At 43.0% G+C, this 24,153-nt stretch overlaps 1 protein-coding gene across 2 annotated transcripts in view; it reads right to left on the bottom strand.

Annotated features, from left to right (window-relative positions):
* LOC307121313 (E3 ubiquitin-protein ligase RNF19B-like) overlaps positions 1–10,961 on the bottom strand; it is a 32,816-nt gene extending 21,855 nt beyond the window's left edge. For both annotated transcript variants that reach the window (XR_013815940.1, XM_079808831.1), the window contains exon 1: positions 10,774–10,961. Coding sequence is in view for 1 of the 2 variants with exons in the window: in XM_079808831.1 (XP_079664957.1) it covers positions 10,774–10,852 (79 nt within the window). In the remaining variant the exon portion in view is untranslated. The remainder of the gene's footprint in view (positions 1–10,773) is intronic.
* Between the last annotated feature and the right edge of the window lie 13,192 nt (positions 10,962–24,153).

The following is a 24,153-nucleotide window of genomic DNA, read 5'->3' as shown; positions in this document are numbered from 1 at the left end:
GGGTCATGAAGGACCAGTGGAGAACCGGCCACAGGGTCATGGAGGACCAGTGGAGAACCGGCCACAGGGTCATGGAGGACCAGTGGAGAACCGGCCACAGGGTCATGAAGGACCAGTGGAGAACCGGCCACAGGGTCATGGAGGACCAGTGGAGAACCGGCCACAGGGTCATGAAGGACCAGTGGAGAACCAGCCACAGGGTCATGGAGGACCAGTGGAGAACCGGCCACAGGGTCATGAAGGAACAGTGGAGAACCGGCCACAGGGTCATGGAGGACCAGTGGAGAACCGGCCACAGGGTCATGGAGGACCAGTGGAGAACGGGCCACAGGGTCATGAAGGACCAGTGGAGAAACGGCCACAGGGTCATGAAGGACCAGTGGAGAACCGGCCACAGGGTCATGAAAGATCAGTGGAGAACCGGCCACAGGGTCATGAAGGACCAGTGGAGAACCGGCCACAGGATCATGGAGGACCAGTGGAGAACCGGCCACAGGGTCATGGAGGACCAGTGGAGAACCGGCCACAGGGTCATGAAGGACCAGTGGAGAACCGGCCACAGGGTCATGAAGGACCAGTGGAGAACCGGCCACAGGGTCATGGAGGACCAGTGGAGAACCGGCCACAGGGTCATGAAGGACCAGTGGAGAACCGGCCACAGGGTCATGAAGGACCAGTGGAGAACCGGCCACAGGGTCATGAAGGACCAGTGGAGAACCGGCCACAGGGTCATGAAAGACCAGTGGAGAACCGGCCACAGGGTCATGGAGGACCAGTGGAGAACTGGCCACAGGGTCATGAAGGACCAGTGGAGAACCGGCCACAGGGTCATGAAGGACCAGTGGAGAACCGGCCACAGGGTCATGAAGGACCAGTGGAGAACCGGCCACAGGGTCATGGAGGACCAGTGGAGAACCGGCCACAGGGTCATGAAGGACCAGTGGAGAACCGGCCACAGGGTCATGAAGGATCAGTGGAGAACCGGCCACAGGGTCATGGAGGACCAGTGGAGAACCGGCCACAGGGTCATGGAGGACCAGTGGAGAACCGGCCACAGGGTCATGGAGGACCAGTGGAGAACCGGCCACAGGGTCATGAAGGACCAGTGGAGAACCGGCCACAGGGTCATGAAGGACCAGTGGAGAACCGGCCACAGGGTCATGGAGGACCAGTGGAGAACCGGCCACAGGGTCATGGAGGACCAGTGGAGAACCGGCCACAGGGTCATGGAGGACCAGTGGAGAACCGGCCACAGGGTCATGGAGGACCAGTGGAGAACCGGCCACAGGGTCATGGAGGACCAGTGGAGAACCGGCCACAGGGTCATGAAGGACCAGTGGAGAAACGGCCACAGGGTCATGAAGGACCAGTGGAGAACCGGCCACAGGGTCATGAAAGACCAGTGGAGAACCGGCCACAGGGTCATGAAGGACCAGTGGAGAACCGGCCACAGGATCATGGAGGACCAGTGGAGAACCGGCCACAGGGTCATGGAGGACCAGTGGAGAACCGGCCACAGGGTCATGGAGGACCAGTGGAGAACTGGCCACAGGGTCATGGAGGACCAGTGGAGAACCGGCCACAGGGTCATGGAGGACCAGTGGAGAACCGGCCACAGGGTCATGAAGGACCAGTGGAGAAACGGCCACAGGGTCATGAAGGACCAGTGGAGAACCGGCCACAGGGTCATGAAAGACCAGTGGAGAACCGGCCACAGGGTCATGAAGGACCAGTGGAGAACCGGCCACAGGATCATGGAGGACCAGTGGAGAACCGGCCACAGGGTCATGGAGGACCAGTGGAGAACCGGCCACAGGGTCATGAAGGACCAGTGGAGAACCGGCCACAGGGTCATGGAGGACCAGTGGAGAACCGGCCACAGGGTCATGAAGGACCAGTGGAGAACCGGCCACAGGGTCATGAAGGACCAGTGGAGAACCGGCCACAGGGTCATGAAGGACCAGTGGAGAACCGGCCACAGGGTCATGGAGGACCAGTGGAGAACCGGACACAGGGTCATGAAGGACCAGTGGAGAACCGGCCACAGGGTCATGGAGGACCAGTGGAGAACCGGCCACAGGGTCATGGAGGACCAGTGGAGAACCGGCCACAGGGTCATGAAGGACCAGTGGAGAACCGGCCACAGGGTCATGGAGGACCAGTGGAGAACCGGCCACAGGGTCATGAAGGACCAGTGGAGAACCAGCCACAGGGTCATGGAGGACCAGTGGAGAACCGGCCACAGGGTCATGAAGGACCAGTGGAGAACCGGCCACAGGGTCATGAAGGACCAGTGGAGAACCGGCCACAGGGTCATGAAGGAACAGTGGAGAACCGGCCACAGGGTCATGGAGGACCAGTGGAGAACCGGCCACAGGGTCATGAAGGACCAGTGGAGAACCGGCCACAGGGTCATGAAGGACCAGTGGAGAACCGGCCACAGGGTCATGAAGGAACAGTGGAGAACCGGCCACAGGGTCATGAAGGACCAGTGGAGAACCGGCCACAGGGTCATGAAGGACCAGTGGAGAACCGGCCACAGGGTCATGGAGGACCAGTGGAGAACCGGCCACAGGGTCATGAAGGACCAGTGGAGAACCGGCCACAGGGTCATGAAGGACCAGTGGAGAACCGGCCACAGGGTCATGGAGGACCAGTGGAGAACCGGCCACAGGGTCATGAAGGACCAGTGGAGAACCGGCCACAGGGTCATGAAGGACCAGTGGAGAACCGGCCACAGGGTCATGGAGGACCAGTGGAGAACCGGCCACAGGGTCATGAAGGACCAGTGGAGAACCGGCCACAGGGTCATGAAGGACCAGTGGAGAACCGGCCACAGGGTCATGAAGGACCAGTGGAGAACCGGCCACAGGGTCATGGAGGACCAGTGGAGAACCGGCCACAGGGTCATGAAGGACCAGTGGAGAACCGGCCACAGGGTCATGGGCAGCCAAGGCTCATTGAGACCCGTCAGGGTGCCCATGCTGACCCCTGACCCCGCCCAAAGCACCAACAGTGGCATGTGAGCATCAGAACTGGACCACAGGAGCAATGGAAGAAGGCGGCCTGGCCTGATGATCACGTCTTCTTCTACATCAAGTGGATGGCCGGATGTGTGTGCGTGGCTTACCTGGGGAACACATGGCACCAGGTGCATTATGGGAAGAAGGTGTGGCGGCGGAGGCAGTGATGCTTTGGGCAATGTTCTGCTGGGAAACCTTGGGTCCTCCATCATGTGGATGTGGCTTTGACACGTCTCTCCTACCTAAGCATTGCTGAGCCCATGTCCAGCCTCTCATGGAGACGGTTTTCCCTGTGGCTGTGGCTCTTTCAGCAGATTATGCGCCGCCACAAATGCTTCAGGAATGCTTTGAGGAGCACAACAACCAGTTTGAGGCGTTGACTTGACCTCCAAATTTCACAGATCTCAATCCAATCGAGCATATGTGGGATGTGCTGAACAAACAAGTCCGATCCATGGAGGCACCACCTTACAACTTATAGGATTATAAGGATTATATTTAAAAGGATCTGCCACTAAAATCTTGGTTCCAGATACCCTAGCACACATTCAGGGGTCTAGTGGAGTCCATGCCTTGACGGGTCAGGGCTGAGCAGGGCAGCAAAAGAGGGACCAACACAATGTTAGGAGAGTGGTCATAATATTATGACTGATCGGTGTATATTAGAAATGTTTCGGAATGAGGCAATCATATGATTTGTACATATAAATAACCTAGTTTGTCTAACTGCATCTCTACATTGTACAGACATTACAAGTCAAACAGCTCTGTTCGATTTATCTAAATAAGCAAACATATTATATTATATGGCTCTTAAGATAAAACTTCAGTTGGGTCCTGCAGATTGTAAAAATGGGGTACGCCATTCAGTTCAGACATCGTCCGGCCAGTTTCAACGGGGTTCTGCCCACAATGGTGGGCCGCAAGCAGGCTCTGGTTATGACTAAAGAAGTACAGACTCTTCTGCAAAAAGAGGCTATAGAGAGGGTCCCTCTTCCCAGCAGGGTTTTATAGCTGGTACTTCATGTACCAGCATCATGCCAAAGAAGGATGGGGGGTTGTGTCCCATTTTAGATCTGTGCATTTTCAATCACGCTGTAGCAAAGCTCAAGTTCAAGATGCTTACACTCAAACAGATTGTGTCACAGATCAGGTCCAAGGACTGGTTTGCCACGATAGATCTCAAAGACGCATATTTCCATGTATCCATCCTTCCACAGCACAGGAAGTTCCTGAGGTTTGCTTTCGTGGGAGAAGCGTACCAATATTGGGTGCTTCCATTCGGTTTCTTGGTAACTGACCTGACAGTTGATTACCGAACTCGATGGAGCGGTTTAAGATTTCCTAACTATACAGATAAAATGAGATTTTGTAAGATAGGATAAGAATCCTAAATCAAGTTAAGATTTGCTTCTGTAATACACAATTCGTGAAAAATTCTAAATTAACTTATCATATCTTAAGTTAAGTTAAGACCTAAGATAGAACATTTCTGTAATACGCCCCCTGGTTCCCATGCACATGTAGGGCATCTGTATTCTCAATTACATCGATGACTGGCTGATCCTAGCGCAGTCAGCTCAGATGGCAGTTCAATATCGAGATGTTGTTCTCGCACACATGAGAAAGCTGGGTCTGAGACTGAACTCGAAGAAGAGCGTTTTTTCTTCAGCACAGAGAACTATGTATCTGGGTGTGAGTTAGAATTCCCTCAGCAGTGAAAGGGGTAAAGCTAGACCAGTCCCTCACTGTCAAACAGTATCAGAGACTGTTAAGTCTGATGCAGCAGCGTCCATCGTTATACCTTGTGGCCTGTTGTACATGAGACTGCCTCAAGGTGGCTCAAGACCAAGGGTTTTTCCTTTTCGCATTATCAAGGTTATGCCATCGCACCTTGGTGATGGAGTTCCTTTGGGAGACCTTTGTCAGAGCGGAAATAGACCTGATTGCATGATCAGAGACTTCTCACTGTCATCTGTGGTTCGCCCTTGGGACTGGACGCTATGGTACAGGAGTGGCCGATGCTGCCTCTATATGCATTTCCCCTGATTGCTCTGCTTCTGGGAGTTCTAGAAAGAGTGCGTCGGGACGTTCTGGCCAGTCCGAGTATAGTTCTCAGACATAGTGTCTCTTCTCGAGGGCTCTCCGAAGGAGATTCCGATCAGGAGGAGATGCACACCAATCTTGCACCCTCGTCTGGAGTTGTGGAAACTGTGGGCTTAGCCTCTGAGGGGGCCCAGCTCATAAGATCATGTCTCTCAACTAAGGTTGTGGAGATCATTCTACACTCTAGAGCTCCCTCCACAAGGAAAATGTATTCCTTGAAGCGGGAACTCTTCACTTAATGGTGCGGAGATCACCAGTGGGACCCAGTTAACTACCCAGTGGGTGCAGTGCTGGACTCCCTGCAGGGTTAGCCCCCTCTACATTAAAGGTGTACGTGGCACCCTTAGCTGCTTACCACACTTCTATGGGTGGTGTATCTTTGGGGCGACACCCTCTAATCACTCGTTTCCTTCGTAGCACTTTGAGGTTATGACTTGCGGTTCCCAACCGGGGTGTATTGCGAGCCGATAGAAGAAGTTCCTGAGAAGTTTATCACACTAAAGACAATCCTTCTGCTTGCTATTTGGTCTCAAAAAGAGAATAGGAGACATTCAAGCATTGTCAGTGGCACCATCACGCTTGGACTTTGTGCCCGGTATGGTTAATGGGGCAGCATCCAAGCAGAGCATGAGCAAGTGGGTGGTTGAGGCCATCTCACTGGCTTATGAGGCAGCCGGTCAGCCTTCACCTTTGGCTGTACGGGCCCACTCTACAAGGAGTATGGCTGCTTCAAAAGCACTACTATCAGGGGCATCCCTGCAAGAAGTTTGTGATGCGGCGGGGTGGTCCATTTGTGAAGTTCTACCAACTTGACCTCAACTCTACTCCGGGGGCATGGGTGCTCGTTCTGTATACACACAGGCAGGCATCTGGCTCCTGTGGGGAAGTGGGGACATCGTTCCCACAGCAATGACGCAGCGCAAGGGAACGTCTCGGTTACGTATGTAAATTTAGTTCCATGAATAGGGAACGAGACGCTGCGTCTCTTGGCCATACTCCCTGCATGCCGCGTTTGTCTTGCTTCAGCTTATCCAGAAGCTGACTGTGTTTGGTGCAGGTGTGCTTTATAATTTCCTGGTGGATGACGTCACCCGCCTATAGGGGTGTAACGGATCGCAGTTGATCCGTGATCCATACGGATCACGACCCACGGTTCGGCACGCACGTGACCCGCAGATTTATTGTGCTTTTTTTTTTTAACTTGTGGATTAATCTGAATTGTTTAGCGATCGCAGACTAAAAGCCGATATTGCTTTTTAAGTGATCTCGTTCCTTTAAACTCGATGCTGAGTTTCAGAGAAACACATGTGTTCACGTGAATAGGGCATGTTAATCAGTCAGCAGTGGCTAGCGGAGAAGTAGAAGAACTTGAAAAGCCTCCCGCATCATTCAAATCGCGTGTATGGGAGCATTTTGGCTTCCCCCTAAAATATAATGATGATGGAAGAAGGGTAGGGTGACCACCCGTCCCGCTTTGCGTTGTACCGCAGAGCATTTTCACCCCTTGTCCCGCACGTCGCATATTGAGAAAATGTCCCGCATTTTCATCAGTCTGTTGGTTTTTTATTATATTAAGAAAACATGCATGCGTTCTTTTGCCTTTTTAAGAAAGCATTTCATTTATTATTTTTGCAGCATCGTTTTTCACCTAGATATATTTAACAGCGCTTCGTCAGACGTAACATCCCGCCTTTCACAAATACAACAGCCGTTTTTAAAATCCTATCCAATGGTTGAAAAGAAAGGAGTAAACACGGTCACTAGTAGGTTGTGACGGCTGTCAATCAAAATGTGGAGCGGTGATTCGTTCCATGCAGAAAACGAATGGATAATTCGGTAAATTGGTTATATTCTTAATATATAATATAATATATAAGACTGTCAATGAACTAATTTCATGTTGCTTTATATATTATTTGTTCATTATTGGACTTGGTCAGATCTGATGCCTGCTGCCTTTGGGCTCAGTGATGTTGAATTTAAATGACATGTAAAATGTTACATTGTGATGTAATGGTGTTTTCTGGAAGGGACTAAAGAACAAAGTATTTTTATCATCTGAAAGGCAGAAAACATATGTTTTTATTAAGTTAGATAGACATCGTGTAACAGTTTCAGGTTATGTTTTAGTGTCGGTAACATGTCCCACATTGTCCCACACAAACTTAGTAATTGTCCCACATTTGGTTTGTTTGATGGTGGTCACCCTAAAGAAGGGTGTGGACAAAACTAACAGTATGTAGGCACTGTGGCACGAGAAAGCCATATGAAAGTGGCGCATACATCGAGAATGGCACCTGCTGACGCCCGTTTCACATACTATGTATGCGGTGCGTAATTTTTCCGTACCCATGTTAACGGATACAGCTTTCACACTGCACGTGGCTTCGGTCCGTCAGTGCGTTCCAGGAGTGCGCAGCCATACAGCTGTGCTGATCGTTTCCGATTTTTTGATGTGCTGGCGCTGAATTAAAGTGACAGCGCATCCGCATTAAAACAAACATGTATCGATGCGAAAATCTAGTAATTCCACCACAGATTCATATAATGTAAAGTCTACTCTGTTTTAAAGTCAACACATGGCTTTTTGCCTCGAGTAAAGTAAGGAAAACGGCCTTTAAGTAAATAATGGAGAAATAATGGAGAGCACCTGTCCTTTCTTGGAGGTGGAAAAACAAAGTTCTTTATGACCTGCAGGATTTCTTGTAAAAAGATTTAAAAACGAAAGAAAAGCGTAAGTTTTAATTTAAACTGTTATTTTAACATAGTCTATTGTCTGTTTTGCAATTTGCAGGAGCAACGTAATATATACATCTAAAGAAGGTATTAGGCTATATAAATATATGAATTCAATAAAACGTTGTTTAAGTGTATTGCGTTTAAACATGATATCTATAAAATAGTGTATAGGCCTTCAAAGATAATTGCAATGCTGACAAGTGTGAGAGGTCTACTCTCTCCCTGAGAATGTTGACATCATAATCTTAAAAAGAAAAGAAAAAAAATAGCTCAGGCCCATTTTCACGTCTCAGGTTGTTTTTAGTCAAATTTGATTTATTCAGATGGTTATTTATTTATTTTATTATTATCCAAAAGTTTTCATGTAATAAATGGAAAGCAAATAAAAATAGTCTCCTCCCCCTTTTATTCTGATCCGAAAAATGATCCTATCCGTGACTCATGATCCGTAGTGCGATCCGAACCGTGAGTTTTGCAATCTGTTGCACCACTACCCGCCTATGACGTACTGTCACTCCATTGGACTGATGACATACGTGCTTCACGACACAATCACGCAGAAGCATTCCCACAGCGGTTACGTGGTGTCTCGCTCCCTTTTCAGGGAACTAAGGTTACATACGTAACCGAGACGTTTTCCCCATGGTATTGAAAAGTATACTGAATATTGATATTTTTCAAGGTATTGTAGTTAGAAATTCCAGTATCATGACCACTAATAATGTTGCCTCTGGCTTGGCTTGCTCAGTTGGGGACACATTTTTCTACATTTTTCAACTAAATATCGAAATAAATCTAATTATTAAACTAAATTACTGCTCTAATTGCTGATCTAAAGCCCACACTGTCACTGTATGATAATTGAAATTAACTGATGACATCACCGTTTTCTCCAGAATGGCTATATAGCTGAATAAAATTATGCTGCATTATTTTCCTGTTTAACACTGTAAAGCTGCTTTGATACAATCTACATTGTTAAAAGCGCTATATAAATAAAGTTGACTTGACTAATTCATAAATATCACTGGTTAAAAGTAGTTTTTGAGAAGAGTAATTTGTACTTTTACTTAAGTACTTTTTTGACACCAGTACTTTTACTTGTAACTGAGTTTTATTTCAGCAATGTAACAGTACAAGTACTGAGTATGTGCTATATAAGTTGCTTTGTTCTTGTTTTTAGGTTGACTTTTTAACATTTCTGCCAGGGGCCAACAGATGAAAAATAGCCCTTTGGGCTAATTCTGGCACATTTACATTCGTGTTTATTATGTATGTGTGGACAGCCCCTGTAAACAAATAAACTTAAACTTAAAGGGATAGTTCATCCAAAAATGAAAATTAGCCCATGATTAACTCTCCCTCGAGTCAACCGTTGTGTGTATGACATTCTTCTTTCAGACGAATAAAATCTTCCACGCGGCTCTGGGGTGTTAATAAAGGCCTTCTGAAGCGAATCGATGCGTTTGTGTAAGAAAAAGTTGACATGACAAAGTTTTAAATATGGATATTTTTCTTCCACAAACGCGTTGATTCGCTTCAGAAGGCCTTTATTAACACCCCAGAGCCGCTGGAGCAGTTATATGATGGACAGATGCACTTTTTATGGACTTCAAAAACAGAGCAACTATGAATCCAATTCTAATGCTTGGATTAGCCTGGACTTGTGTAATATAATTCAGATTTTATTCGTCTGAGAGAAGAATGTCATACACACCTCGGATGAGTTGAGGGAGAGGAAATTATGGGCTAATTTTCATTTTTGGGTGAACTATCCCTTAAAGCCACGAGCCGATGCGTCAAACAGATGGAGCTCAATAATTCTTACTAAAATATACTTTTTGATAATATAGTTGTTTTTGGTGAACATGTGCCATATGTAGAAATTCAAACCTTTAAGTAAGTGTATTTTTCTGATAGCAGTAACAGTAAAGTGACATTGTAGGGTAATCAAAATCCTAATAATTAGTCTGTGCTTTTGTTTGTATTTATTTTCATTATAAGTTTAGTGAATTTAACCTCTGCTTTAAAAAGCATGATTTAGTTATTAGATTGTAATGTTACAATGTTAGAATGTAATATGATTTGACCCTTTTTTGCACATAATAATAGGCTATCATAGACTACATGATTACATTCACTGCTTGTGTTCATAGCCTTCAAAATGAACATTGTTTGTAGGACAATATTGGGCAGGATGTGAAATTACTTTTTTATTATTATTAAATAGGCTACAGATGTTTTTTTTGTTTGTTTGTTTGTTTGTTTTTTGTTTTCAAATGGGCCTAGAAAATTTTAGAAAATACTGAGATTATACCACACATCGCCATTCAGCCCCAAAATACAGAGTTTTGGCCATATTGCCCAGCCCTACCCTATGGCATGCTTTAAATGCTGCATTTTTAGCTAAGCAGTAATGATACATTATTATATAATTTGCTAAATGGTTAATTAAAAATTAGTGCATTCGGTCCTGCATTAATTGTGTTTGTTGGTGCCACCAACATTTTTTTTTTTAGTTGAATTAGCTTGCTAATTCAAAGGACAATGCAAATCAGGATTTGAATTTGAATGGCAGCCTGGTGACATTTCCCTAGTGAAAATACAATGACAGATATCAAGCATTAGCATTTTAACTAGTGAAAATTGAATTGTTGATTATCCAGAATTCATATCCTGTGAAAGAATAAAAGTCAAAACGGCTTGCCATAGGTATGGACTATTGTTGCGTTAGTCGTAAGAACCATAAGCGCATCTACTCAAACGTGTATTTCAGGAATTAAAAAAAATATAAACACAGATGTTACATAATTTATCGTAATACACAGACGTAACGTTATTTTGTCTGGTAGTGGCAAAGTGAGCTATAGGCTTCATTTCCTTCAAATATCATGAACAAACTCACCGATATCGTTGCTTTTTCTCACGAGCGTAATGCCGAGGTTACTGTCAGATGTCTCATATCGTTTCTCATTAAATGACATTTTGATTAAGAAAATCTTTTAAATAATTACAAGTTTCTTCATAAGTCTGAGTGACTGACTCACCCAAAACAAGATACTTTCGTTTTACTCTAAACAAGCGGACTTACCCGAAATCACATGACTGATCTGGTAGACTGCGCACTTGGGCGGTGAACTGTCCTGTGAGAAAAATAAAGAGGAGAAATGTGAGACAGTTATCTTCAAAATATTCAATGAAGCAGCACAGGGTTCTATCTCTATAAAGCTGCATTGAGTTGAATGAAGCAGGAAATAGACAGGATAGTGTTCATCTACATGGCAGACTGTCACTATAATCACTGATGCATGATACTATGATCAGAAGAATCTCAAAGAAGAATACAACCCTCAAAATCACAGCATTTATCCGGATCATTAATATCATTAAAATGAATGACAAATCATAAATCATGGCTTTAAAACTGACATAGCCTATTTCATAAGTGAGCAGACTCAAATATAAAAAAAATCGATTCTTTAAGCAGACGCATAACACACAGAAATGATTCCAGAGACGTTATTTGGGTGGATATAAACAGACGGAAACCATGTGAGTTTATTTTTTATTTTTATTATGAATCAATTTAAAAGAACAAAACAATAAACAATATAATTCATATTTACTCATTTTATTTGTCTTATCATTTTATTGTATAATGTGTAAATAATTTTTTGTTGTTCTGAAGACAAAAGGTTTTAAAAGTTACATTTTAATGCTGATTACATTTTTGGTCTCAGCGGTCTAACAGCGCACTTCAAAGTCAAAGTGATCGAGATGGCCAATCAAATGAAAGAAGGCGGGGCTTAGTGTCTATCTGTCAGTCACAACGCATTCGAGAGTTCGTGGAAAGATATAAGTATTAGACAACTGCTTTACGATACAAATGTACGACAGTAATAGACTATCTAGTGATGCACACTTGGCTACTCTACTTTTTATGAAATTTCGCCGTTTTGAAAATACAGCCCTGGAAAAAATTGAGACCACTTAAAGTTCAGAAATCAATGGTAGTCTCTGATTTGATTTTCTGTATGCTGTATGCTATCATTCATGTAGGCTAATTCATACATGAATGTGACGAGACAAGAAACGTTTGCGTTTCAGACACATTAGACATACGAATAAGAGTGAATGCATTTTAAAATAAAATATTACTTGAAAATAGTTAAAATTGATTATGAACATCAATTAGACCTATAATTTATTCCCTTAAATCAATTGTATTTATTTGTTTTTATTATTATTATTATTTGTTGAGTAATAAGGCACATGTATCTAGTGATTCCTGAAGAGCTTGATTAGCTTGTTCAGGTGAGTTTTATCAGATTTGCAGCTAAACTCTGCAGGACAGCGGCCCTCCAGGAACTGAGCTTTACAGCCCTGTTGTAATGTTGAACTGTTCAGACATTAAACACATGCTCTGTCCTGAATCTTCAGTCTTTTATTCTCCAGAGCCGCATGGCATAATGGGATTCATCCTGCATCCACACACACAAACAAAATATTGTCACTACTTCTACATCAAAAGCAAATATCATTCCTCAGTCTTGTGTGTCTTTGGTTGAATGGGTTATTTCAGCATTACTTCACCATTAAGAGATTCTGAGATATTTCATCATTATTTGAAGTCACATCTCTGTGTGTATGGTGGAGCAATGGCTCCATCTACTGGTTTGGTTCAGGTCAGTGCCCCCATAAATCAAATTACAGCATTTCAGATCATTCATTATTTTGTCAGAGCACACAGATATACTTTTGAAAGAACATACTTGCTCAAAAGACAGACAGACCTAAATCTCTATTTATATTCGTTTTTCTGTCCATTTTCTTTCTTTAAACACTTTACTCATTCTCCTCTCAACTGAGACAAAAGCAAGAACTGATGCAAATACTCTGATAATGATGTGATTTCACTGGTATATGGTGGGAAGTGCTATATGACACATTTTCTGAAAGATTACGGAATCTCCAGATCAAAACATGTGCGAAGAAGAAGCAGAAACAAGCGATAGAAGCGTTGCTGACTCACAAGAACAATAACACAATCTTTAAACATTCAGAGAACAAGTAAGAATCAGTTCTAAAAAGAAGGAACGAGAGAAAAGTTTATAAGACTTGTCTAATAGCTTAAAACATACCTTGTACCCCGTTCTGTTAATTTATGGACATAACATTTTTCTTTATTTGTTTAAATTGATATAATACATCTATACATTTATAAATTCCTTCTAAATGTTGCTCTTTCCTAGCTAGTAATGTGCTTCATTAGTTTAAAATGTCCACCCTATTACACTTTGCATTATCTATGTAAAATGTCTATGTAATGTACAATTTCTGAAGCCATCGTCTTTGTCCGGCTTTCAAGACTGCAGTGTGTTGAGGCATTGCTTTTGTTTGTACAGTTTTTTTAGGTGTCTTGTCTGTGTTATGATGTTGTAGTCGTTTTCTTTTATTAGGAGAATTTTTTTAATTGTATGGCACTTTGGTCTACGATATGTTGTTTTTATAGTGCTTTATAAATAATCTAAAACTAAACTAATTAAGCTGGTGCATATTATTCTCAACCTACTCTCTTAAAAAATGAATAGCAAAATGAAATGCAAACAAATTACTTTGAATATTATTGTAGGCAAAGCAATACCACAAGACATCTCAACAATTAATTTAAGCAGTAGCCTTGAATTACAACTAAAGTCTGACTTTCCTGCCATGATTTAGCGGTCCAATATGAAACTATTTTGCAGATAAAATATTCATCAATTTAATCTCTAACCCTCAACACATCTTTTAAAACGTTTTGATCCTTTATACTCTCTTATGGAGTATATAACCAAGTTAACAAGATAATGGGATGTGAATATGAATTTACTCATATATGGTCAGTGTCAGATGTTTTGGAGAAAAATTACACATTTTAAAATAAAGAAATGAACATCAATTATTTGCAAACTGATACAGCACTGTAACTCTCAGAGGCTTTACTGGCCTACAGTTCCTAATTCATCCTTCATTCTTGGCTGCTGTTGTGAAAGACAAGAATGGGTGATTGTTTGGATTAAAGTAGTCCAGAGAAGCTAAAGCTGTATTGTGGACTATAAATAGTTCTAACACACCCTCTATATGGAGTAACTACTCTAGCAAGTGGTGACCCAGAAAGCATGGTAAAATTGATACAATGTTGAATTTTGATCCAAACCATCATTTTGGTTGAGATTGACATTTCAATGTTCAAAGAGTGTTGTGTCAGCATTGAAATTGTGATGAAAGTCGACAGCACACATGGGTGGAGACAGTGATATTGAACTTACAGTGATTTGTAGTTGATGAGCACAAGATCATGCAGGTGTGTGTCTGCAGAACACCAGTGGGTGTTTCCCAATCAGTGGGGTGTTTTCAACCCATAATGGGCATTTTCAACCACATTACCTGTTTTGCTCTAATCCACTGGGGGTTTGGTTTAGGGGTGGGCCTTCATGAGTTTAGCAAGTCTGTTGAAAAATGGAAATTGGTCACTGATTGGTAAATGGCCATTTTGGTTTAGCATGTGTACTTCTCAGTAGCCTAATAATTGATGCTTCTTCATTAGAGAGAAAACACAGGTGCATCCTACAGTCTTGTGTGTTGAACCACCTGACATACATGACTTCTCTTGTACAATTTACCTCATCTACCTTATTACTTCTGTTCCTTTATTTTGCGTGCTTGTTATTTGCGTTTGATTTGTATTGTTACTGACTGTAATTAGAAACATTTTTCAACATTCTTAAAAAATGTATCTTGCTTCAGTAAAGTTTATTCGGAGATTCCTGAATAAAGTTCTAACATCGTTTAACAGATTTCTGCAAGAGTGCAAGAGACATGAACATGAGCAAGAATGTCACACTGCACACAGCCCATGTCTTCATCCATCAGTGCTTGCAGAGCACATTTCTCCACTGAAACACACATTTTAAGTGACTGACATGGCTATTTTGTGATATTTACACTGTGTGCAGAATTATTAGGCACGTTGATTTTCTGATCATATTTTTTTTTCCAGGGACATTTGACCAATTCCAAGCCACAGTAATCCTAATAACTACTATTAATTTAGTATTTAATAAAGTATAAGTGATATATAATTGTTCATGAAGGCTGTAAATGAAAAACACCTTATACTCAGGTGTGCAGAATTATTAGGCATGTTTTCTTTTACAGATAAATTGAGCCAAAAAAGAGATTTATCTCAGACTGAAAAGTCAAAAATTATTAAATGTCATTAAATAATTTAATTTTCATGAACTTATTTCATTGGTTAAGGTTACAGTGACGGGTAGGTTTAGGGATCAGTGTTTGGTCAGTACTGTGATTGACATGACCAATAAAATCATAAATCATCAAGCTGTTCAGAATAGCGCAGACTGTTTGTGTCAGAGCGGCGAAGTAAAAGCCACCTCTTTGTCATTGTCAAAAGTGCTTTTCAGCTTGCACATCAGGGGTGGCCAAGCTTCAAACAGGGGTGGAACTGGCAACCCATGGCCACCCCTTAGCTACGCCCCTGGTTGGAACAACTTGAGGGCGAGTAAATGACGACAGAATTTTCATTTCAGGGTGAACTATCCTTTAAAGTTTTTTTTTTTTTAAAAACCTTAGCTCTTTTATTATTTAAAATGTAACTTGTTATTTGAATGCTATGCAGTTTCATAGAAAATGAACTGAGATGTATGTAATGGTCTATGGTCATAGCTCAGAGGTGTGTATTCCTCTTCATGAAGAGTTTAGCTCAACACACGCCTGAAGTGTTCATTGATCCTAATGACCGGGATTTGCTGCTTCAGGTGTGTTTTATTAAAGCTGGAGATAAACTCGGTGGGAAAAATCAGAGACACTTTCTTTTGTTATTGAAGCGTTAATAGATTTTAGAAAACTAATAAATATATAGAATTTAACGGTACTATAATCATAGTTTGAATATTTTGTGTTGAGAAACTTTTTTTTTTAAGTGAATCATATTGTGCATTCTTGAATGTGACTGTATGTATGACTACTGAATTGACTTTTTCTTAAGTAATATTATATCATGCTTTCTTCTTCAGATTTCAAAGAACCCACAGGAAAAGAGGCAGTCATCTGATGCAGCCAGATCTTTAAACCTAAACCGTTTAGTACCTAGACCGCCTGTAGTTATAATGACATCAGACTTCTGAAACTAGTTTTATTTTTAAAGGTTGTAATGCTTTTGTCCTATTTTTCCCCCCTTTCTTTTTTAAAGAAGGATCTTTTATATATTTTTTGTCACTAATTGTGGTAAACTGTTAAATAAAATTGACTCAACTCTTGAGAAGGTGTCATTTATATTTTAAAAGGTTTTCTCCAAATTTGAAATGGTCCATTGAAGAGTAGTTGAAATATTATTGTTCTATCAACATTAACTTGGTACATCAGATGGCAACATTGTTTTATGTTGTCATTACATTTCAGTTGTATTTTCAGTTTCAACAAAAATGATCTAAAATCAACATCACATTGTAACATTGATTAAACAATATTACCATTGATTATTTGTGTTAATTTCAGTGTTGATTCAATATCAGTGATGTAGAATCCATCATAGTGTAATGTTGATTCAATAGCATTACCATGGATTTTTATTTAACCATTGATTCAACATTAAATGCGGGTGCAAACATGACATTGAACTAACATCAATTCATAATGTTGATTCAATGATTATATATATATATATATATATATATATATATATATATATATATATATATATATATATATATATATATATATATATATATATATATATATATATATATATATATATATATCCCCTGCTGTCTTCCTCCAAATCCACACTTTCGTGACTCAATGCCACTTTGACTGTCAGGTAGAAGTCTGCTCTGGAGCTCATGGAAAAACAGGACATCCTAACGAGGACCGCAAGTGTATATGAAGTGTATTATTTGGGACAGGACCTATATTTTAAATTCAATTCAATTTGTATGCTCATCGTACAGGAATTGAATGGTAGTGTGAAGTAAAATGTAGACCGCAATAAAGTTTTTGAACAGTTGACAGCTCAACCAATCAAACGCTCACATGAGGAATGGGGATTTAGAATATCAGTTCCAAAATCAATGTGTGGGGTTTTGGGTTTTAAAATGGAACATTTCCAAGAGTCTGGTTTGAAGACCCTTCCGGTCATGTGAAAAATAAAGTATCAGGACATAATAATATCAGGACAGGACATAATAATAAAAAATATAATTTGGTCCTTAGCTGGTCTAAAAATTCACAGTTTAGTTGGAACTGATTGGAGAGCAAATAGGGATACATTAATGATCATATACAGGGGAATCATTAGGTGTAATATTGATTATGGCTGTATGGCATAAGGATTAGTAGCAGCGTCTGCTTTAATAAACTGGAGGTTGATCAAGCTAAGGCATTATGAATATGTGGAGGGCAATGAGAACAACACTTATTAGTGCACTTTTATTGAAATGGAGAACACCACATTAGAGTTGAGCATGAATAAATGGTCTCAGAATTAATGGTTTAATTTGCAAAGTTGCCATTTTAGAAATCCTGCAAAGAGTTTATTGGAAGAACGTCTAATTTACTAATGTAACCCCCGTTCCCTGAAGGAGGGAACAGAGACATTACGTCAAAAATGAACTGATGAATTGGGATCTTGTCTGAGAGCCCAATGACCTTTGAGTCTAAACCAATGGACACTGGCCTGTGAGATTTGCATCGTGAAGCGGGTATTATTGTTGGAAAAACTGTTGTTCTGTCATGAGTTTGAATCAAAATTCTTTAATTTTCTCTGAGAGCAAACAACTAAATACCTGCATTCCTGTTTACTGCAGCAAAACTTTGAACTTTGACAAATAAGTTGAGGAATTATCAGCACTACAAATATGCAGCTGGAGCGACATTTAATACGATTGATTCATTCTCACGGAAGTAGTTGTCTCCAGGAAACAAGCTCATGAAAACCTGTTCATTAACTCAACTAAACCCCTTTACATATAATCAGACAGCTCTGTAAGGATCGCCCATCGGCCCAATGACAGAATCCAACAGCCCGAGGGAAGGTATAATGCGTGTGGGACTGTCAGTGCTTCTGTGAAGTTCACTTCATTTAGTAGAATTTAGTGCCAATTTGACTGTAGCTCTTATTCTTAAACTTCATTTTCAAAAGATTATTAAATGTAGACTGTGTTTCTAATTATGAACTAATCAAAACTAATTAGATATTTGAATATTCTGGGAATCCCGTATTTTGAGTTATTTATTCATTAGGGACCCGGTGTGTCACAGAGACTCTCGTTGGCCGGGTCATGATCTCGTCAGTTCTGATCATAGAGAATGCCAACCCATTCTCACTCCCAAGGCGTCAAAATCCGAAGCATGGTCAAGTGCTTTCCGCGTCACAACGAATGAGAGGCCCTTCGAGCCTTTGCAGTCAGCTGAGCTTAAGATCTTGTCTCTGAAGACAATACTCCTGATCGCATTGGCCTCTGTTAAGAGGGTAGGGGACCTGCAGGCATTTCCGGTCGACGAATCGTGCCTGGAATTCGGGCCAGGTGACTCTCAGGTAACTCTGAGACCCCGGCCTGGATATGTGCCCAAGGTTCCCACTACTCCCTTCCGGGACAAGGTGGTAAGCCTGCAAGCGCTGCCTTCGGAGGAGGCAGACCCAGCCCTGGCTTTTCTCTGTCCAGTTCGCGCCCTGCGCATCTATGTTGACAGAACTCAAAGCTTTAGGACCTCAGAGCAACTCTTCATCTGTCACGGAGGCCAGCAGAAGGGAAAGGCTGTCTCCAAGCAGAGGATGGCCCACTGGATAGTGGATGCCATTGTCTTGGCGTATGAATCCCAAGACATGCCGTGCCCGCTCGGGTTAAGAGCCCACTCCGCTAGGGGTGTAGCTTCTTCCTGGGCGCTGGCTCGTGGCGCCTCGCTGACAGACATTTGTAGAGCTGCGGGCTGGGCGACACCTAACACGTTCGTTAGGTTTTATAGCCTATGTGTAGAACCGGTTGCTTCTCGTGTGCTCGCTTCCCATAGTCAGCAACACTGAAGTGCCCGTTCTAAAGTGTCGGCTTGCTGCGCCATTCCCCTCCCTGTGGAACGGACGCGTGCGCTTATATTCTCCAGTCGAGTTCCCCAGGATTGGCGAACCCTGTTGAGTCCTCCACACCCCTCGGCAGTCGGATGTGGCGGAGCGTCCAACGCCAGGTCTAACACTCGTATGCATTGGTGGAACTTGTGTCAGGCTGGGTTCCATATGTCGTGACCCCTACGGCGGTCCCATATGTGTATTCTCCACAGTACAGCTCCCTACGGCGAGCTCGTGTCTTTCCCTCGGCAGAGTTCCTCTGCCGTCCCAGGTACGGTGTTGTTCCCCCGCCTACAATCGGTCGGGGCCACCCCTGGGACTCCCGTATGTTGTGCTGCCCAAGGCCAGCCCATACGTGTTCTCTCCACATTGTAACTCCCTCCGGGCATGATGTGGCTTCCGCAGCGTTCCACCTGGCACGCTTTCCCAGCGTTATCCAATCAGTCTGCTGAGTGGGTCTTGCGGAACAGCACTGTGACTCTCCCTGTATGAATTTCCCCGCCCGCATCAGATCGGGGTCTGTGGGGCTCATCGCTGGGCGCTGGAAGTGGTAGTAACTATGGCATTTTCCAAAGGGATCCCAATTCGTCGGTAATACCGACGTACGTCGTAGTGACCGACTGACAGGGAACGTCTCAGTTATGTATGGTAACCCTCGTTCCCTGAAGGAGGGAATGGAGACGTACGTCTCGTCGCCACAGTTCCTTACCATCACTGCATGGCCGAGTCTCTAGTTCGGCTCCTCATTGAAAAACGTCAGTGCGATGCTCTCGCTTCCTGTTTATACCCGCGGCACGGGGCGGAGCGCGAGATGCAAATCTCGCACGCCAATGACCCATTGGCCTGTTCTCTAAATCTCGAAGCTGATAGGGGCTCTCGTAAGTGATCCCAATTCGTCGGTATTACCGACGTACGTCTCCGTTCCCTCCTTCAGGGAACGAGGGTTACCATACGTAACCGAGACGTTATTCACAATAGAACATAAATAATATATAAAATGTTTAAATGTAGAAATTGTACACTTTTATCCACTAATTGAGCACATTTCAAATTTGATGCCTGCTACAGGTCTCATAAAAGTTGGGACGGGGGCAACAAATGGCTGAAAAAGCAAGAACATTTTAATTCAGCTGGAAGAACATCTAGCAACTATTGATATCAGGTCTGTAACATTTTTAGCTATAAAAGGAATGTCTTAGAGAGGCAGAGTCTCTCAGAAGTGAGGCTGTGAAATCTGTGAAAGACTGCGTATAAATATTGTGGAATACTTTAAAACAATGTTCCTAAACGTCAAATTGCAAAAGCTTTGGAAATCTCATCATCTACAGTGCATCACATCATCAAACGATTCAGAGAAACTGTAGAAATCTCTGTGTGTAGGGGACAAGGCCGAAGACCTTTATTGGCTGCCCGTGGTCTTCAGGCCCTCAGACGGCACTGCAATCCACAATCCACCGTGCCATCTAAAGATGCCAACTAAAGCTTTATCATGCAAAAAGGAAGCCATTTGTGAACTTGGTCCAGAAGCGCTGTCGTGTCCTGTGGGTCAAGGCTCATTTAAAATGGACCGTTTCAAAGTGGAAAAGAGTTTCTATGGTCAGGCGAGTCCAAATTCTTGTTGTAAATCATGGACGCCGTGTCCTCCGGGCTAAAGAAGAGGGAGACCTTCCAGCGAGTTATCAGTGCTCAGCTCAAAAGCCAGCATCTCTGATGGTATGGGGGTGCATAAGTGCATACGGTAAGGGCAGTTTGCATGTTTTGGAAGGCACTATGAATAATGAAAGGTATATAAAGGTTTTAGACAAACATATGCTCCTCTACAGACAACGTCAATTTCAGGGAAGGCCTTGTTTATTTCAGCAGGACAATGCAAAACCACGCACTGCAGCTATTACAACAGCATTATAGAAGAGTAGAAGAGTCCGGTGCTGAACTGGCCTGATCTTTCACCTATAGAGGACATTTGCCGCATCAAATACGTCAAAGACGACCACTAACTCTTCAGCAGCTGGAAACCTCTATCAGGCAAGAATGGGACCAAATTCCAACACCAAAACTCCAGAAACTCATAACCTCAATGCCCAGACGTCTTCAAACTGTTTTGAAAAGAAAAGGAGATTCTACACCATGGTAAACACGTCTCCGTCCAACTATTTCGAGACCTGTAGCAGGCATCAAGCTTGAAATGAGCTCATTTAGTGGATAAAAATACGAAATTTCTCAGTTTAAACATTTGTTATGTTATCTATGTTCTATTGTGAATAACATATTGGCTCATGTGATTTGAAAGTCTTTTAGTTTTCTTTTTATTCAAATTTAAAAAACGTCCCAACTTTTCCGGAATTCGGGTTGTATATCATGTTCTGAAAATAAGGTTACAATACAGATGCCAGTGATATTACTCTATTCTCAACACCAGTTTAGATAGCACAACAAAAACTAATACTAGGCTAATGTAAGTAAAAAAGGTTCTCACGCAATTATTGAAGATAAGTAAACAGCCCTTAATAAAATAAGAAAAAATGCAATAGGACAAATAAATGCAAGAGAACATATGTTGTTATGTCATGACAATAATATATATAATATATATGTCAATATATATATATATATATATATATATATATATATTATATATATATATATATATAAAGTATTGCCAAACTTTCACCAGCATGTCTCCTGTCCCACACGAGGAGCAAACACACTGGATCATTGCTACTCTCCGTTTAAGAACGCCTACAAAGCTCGTTCACAGCCAGCTTTTGGCAAATCGGACCATGCCGCCATTTTCCTCACACCGGAATATAAACAAAGGCTCGTTCAAGAGCCCCCGGTGAGGAGGGAAGTCAAACGCTGGTCATCCCATTCAGAGATCACGCTACAGGCAGCTCTTGATGACGTCGACTGGGACATGTTCCGCGCGAGTTCTGAAGACGTCAGCGAGTTCACAGAAGTGGCGCTCTGCTTTATTAACACACTGACAGAGCAAGCCACACAAACATTAACTATAACGTCCTTCCCTAATCAGAAACCGTGGGTGGACAGTTCAATTCGCACTGCAGTAAACTCGCGCACCACCGCTTACAATGCCGGTCTCCTAACGGGGGATATGAGGGAGTACAAAGCTTCATGTTACGCTCTCCGGCGCGCCGTTAAAGCCGCAAAACTCCGCTATAAAGACCGAGTGGAATCTCATTTCCAACTCAACGACTCCCGGCGGATGTGGCAGGGACTGAGAACCATCTGTGCTTTTGGAACTAAATCCTCTGCAGAGGTGAGAGCTGATCCGTTACTGGTGAACGAGTTAAACTCTTTCTACGCTCGCTTTGATGGTAATCGCGGCAGCGCGACTCCGGCGAGTGACGCGTCAGAGAGAGTCCCTCAGAGCAGCAACGGTCACGTGATCTCTGTCTCGGAGGACGAGGTTCGGAGGGCACTCAAACGTGTGGATGTCAGGAAAGCTGCTGGGCCGGATGGTATTTCAGGTCGTGTTCTGCGGTCCTGTGCTGATCAGCTCGCAGGGCTCTTTACATCCATATTCAACGAGTCCCTTGCTACATCTGTTGTCCCCACCTCCTTCAAACGATCCTCCATCATCCCTGTACCTAAGATCAGTAAACCCTCTTGCCTAAATGACTATCGTCCAGTGGCTCTCACATCTTTAGTCATGAAGGTCTTTGAGAGACTCATTAAAAACAACATTTGCTCCTCCATTCCTGACACTTTGGACCCTCTTCAGTTTGCCTATCGTCCCAATAGATCGACTGAAGATGCCATTTCTCACGTCCTTCACTCCTGCCTCACTCACATCGACAGCAAAAGTGGGAACTATGTCAGGCTGCTATTTATTGACTATAGCTCAGCCTTTAACACCATAGTTCCCATTAAGCTAACACACAAACTCCTGGATCTAGGCCTGAATTCTTCTCTCTGCCTCTGGATTGAAGATTTCCTCACTGGCAGACCCCAGGCGGTGAGAGTAGGCCAGTTCACCTCCACCTCCATCACCCTGAGTGTTGGAGCTCCACAGGGCTGTGTGCTGAGTCCCCTGCTCTACTCTCTCTACACCCATGACTGTTTGTCCACACACAGCTCCACCTCGATCATCAAGTTTGCTGATGATACTGTTGTCCTGGGTCTCATCTCCAACAACAATGAGACGGCATACTTGGACGAAGTGGAGCAACTGACATCATGGTGCCAGGACAACTGTCTCTCTCTGAATGTTAACAAGACCAAAGAACTGATTGTGGACTTCAGGAAGAGACAGCATCGGTCATACTCCCCTCTCATGATCAGCGGGACACCGGTAGAGAGAGTGAGCAGCTTCAAATACCTGGGTGTGAACATCTCCGAGGATCTGACCTGGACTACACACATCCAGACACAGGTGAAAAAAGCCAGGCAAAGACTGTACCACCTGCGCCAGCTGAGGAAATTCAGGGTTTCACCAGCCATCCTGAAAACTTTCTATCGAGGGGCGATAGAAAGTGTCCTGACTCAGTGCATCACAGCGTGGTACGGGAACAGCACCAGTCACGACTGCAAAGCCCTGCAAAGAGTGGTGCGCTTATCCGAGCGCATCTCAGGCTCAGCTCTCCCGTCTCTGCAGGACATCTTCACCAAACGCTGCAGAGGTAGAGCTACTAAAATCATCAGAGACATTAATCACCCTGCAAACTCTCACTTCACCCTGCTGCCATCTGGTAAGCGCTTCCGTAGCCTGATGGCAAAGACTGAAAGACTCAGGAGGAGTTTCTTCCCCCAGGCCATCAGACTCCTGAACTCAGTCACGTGACTCACTTCACCCCCGCACACGCATAAACATACGGTCTTTCAACATTAACATCCACATACTGCAATTGCACTGCACTTTACTTTACGTCCCTATTGTTACTGCGTAACAACCTGTAATAAACCTTGCACATTATACTTCTTTATATATACATATTATATATTTTATGTTAACCACTTATTTTTAAGTCTACAGTTTATCTCACTTATCATCCACATATTTTTTATATTTTTATTTTTATCTTATTTCCTATTTTTATCTTTTACTTGATTTATTTATAATTCTACTTATGTTAATACTTTTTATTCTAACTTTATTCTATTTCTATTTAATTTCTTGTAACTGTTATTTGCACTGTCCATGGA

Source organism: Gobio gobio (assembly GCF_949357685.1).
Source record: "Gobio gobio genome assembly, chromosome: 25".
Taxonomy (NCBI): domain Eukaryota; kingdom Metazoa; phylum Chordata; class Actinopteri; order Cypriniformes; family Gobionidae; genus Gobio; species Gobio gobio.
The sequence above is the reverse complement of the archived record's forward strand: the minus strand, read 5'-3'. Positions and strand labels throughout refer to the sequence as shown.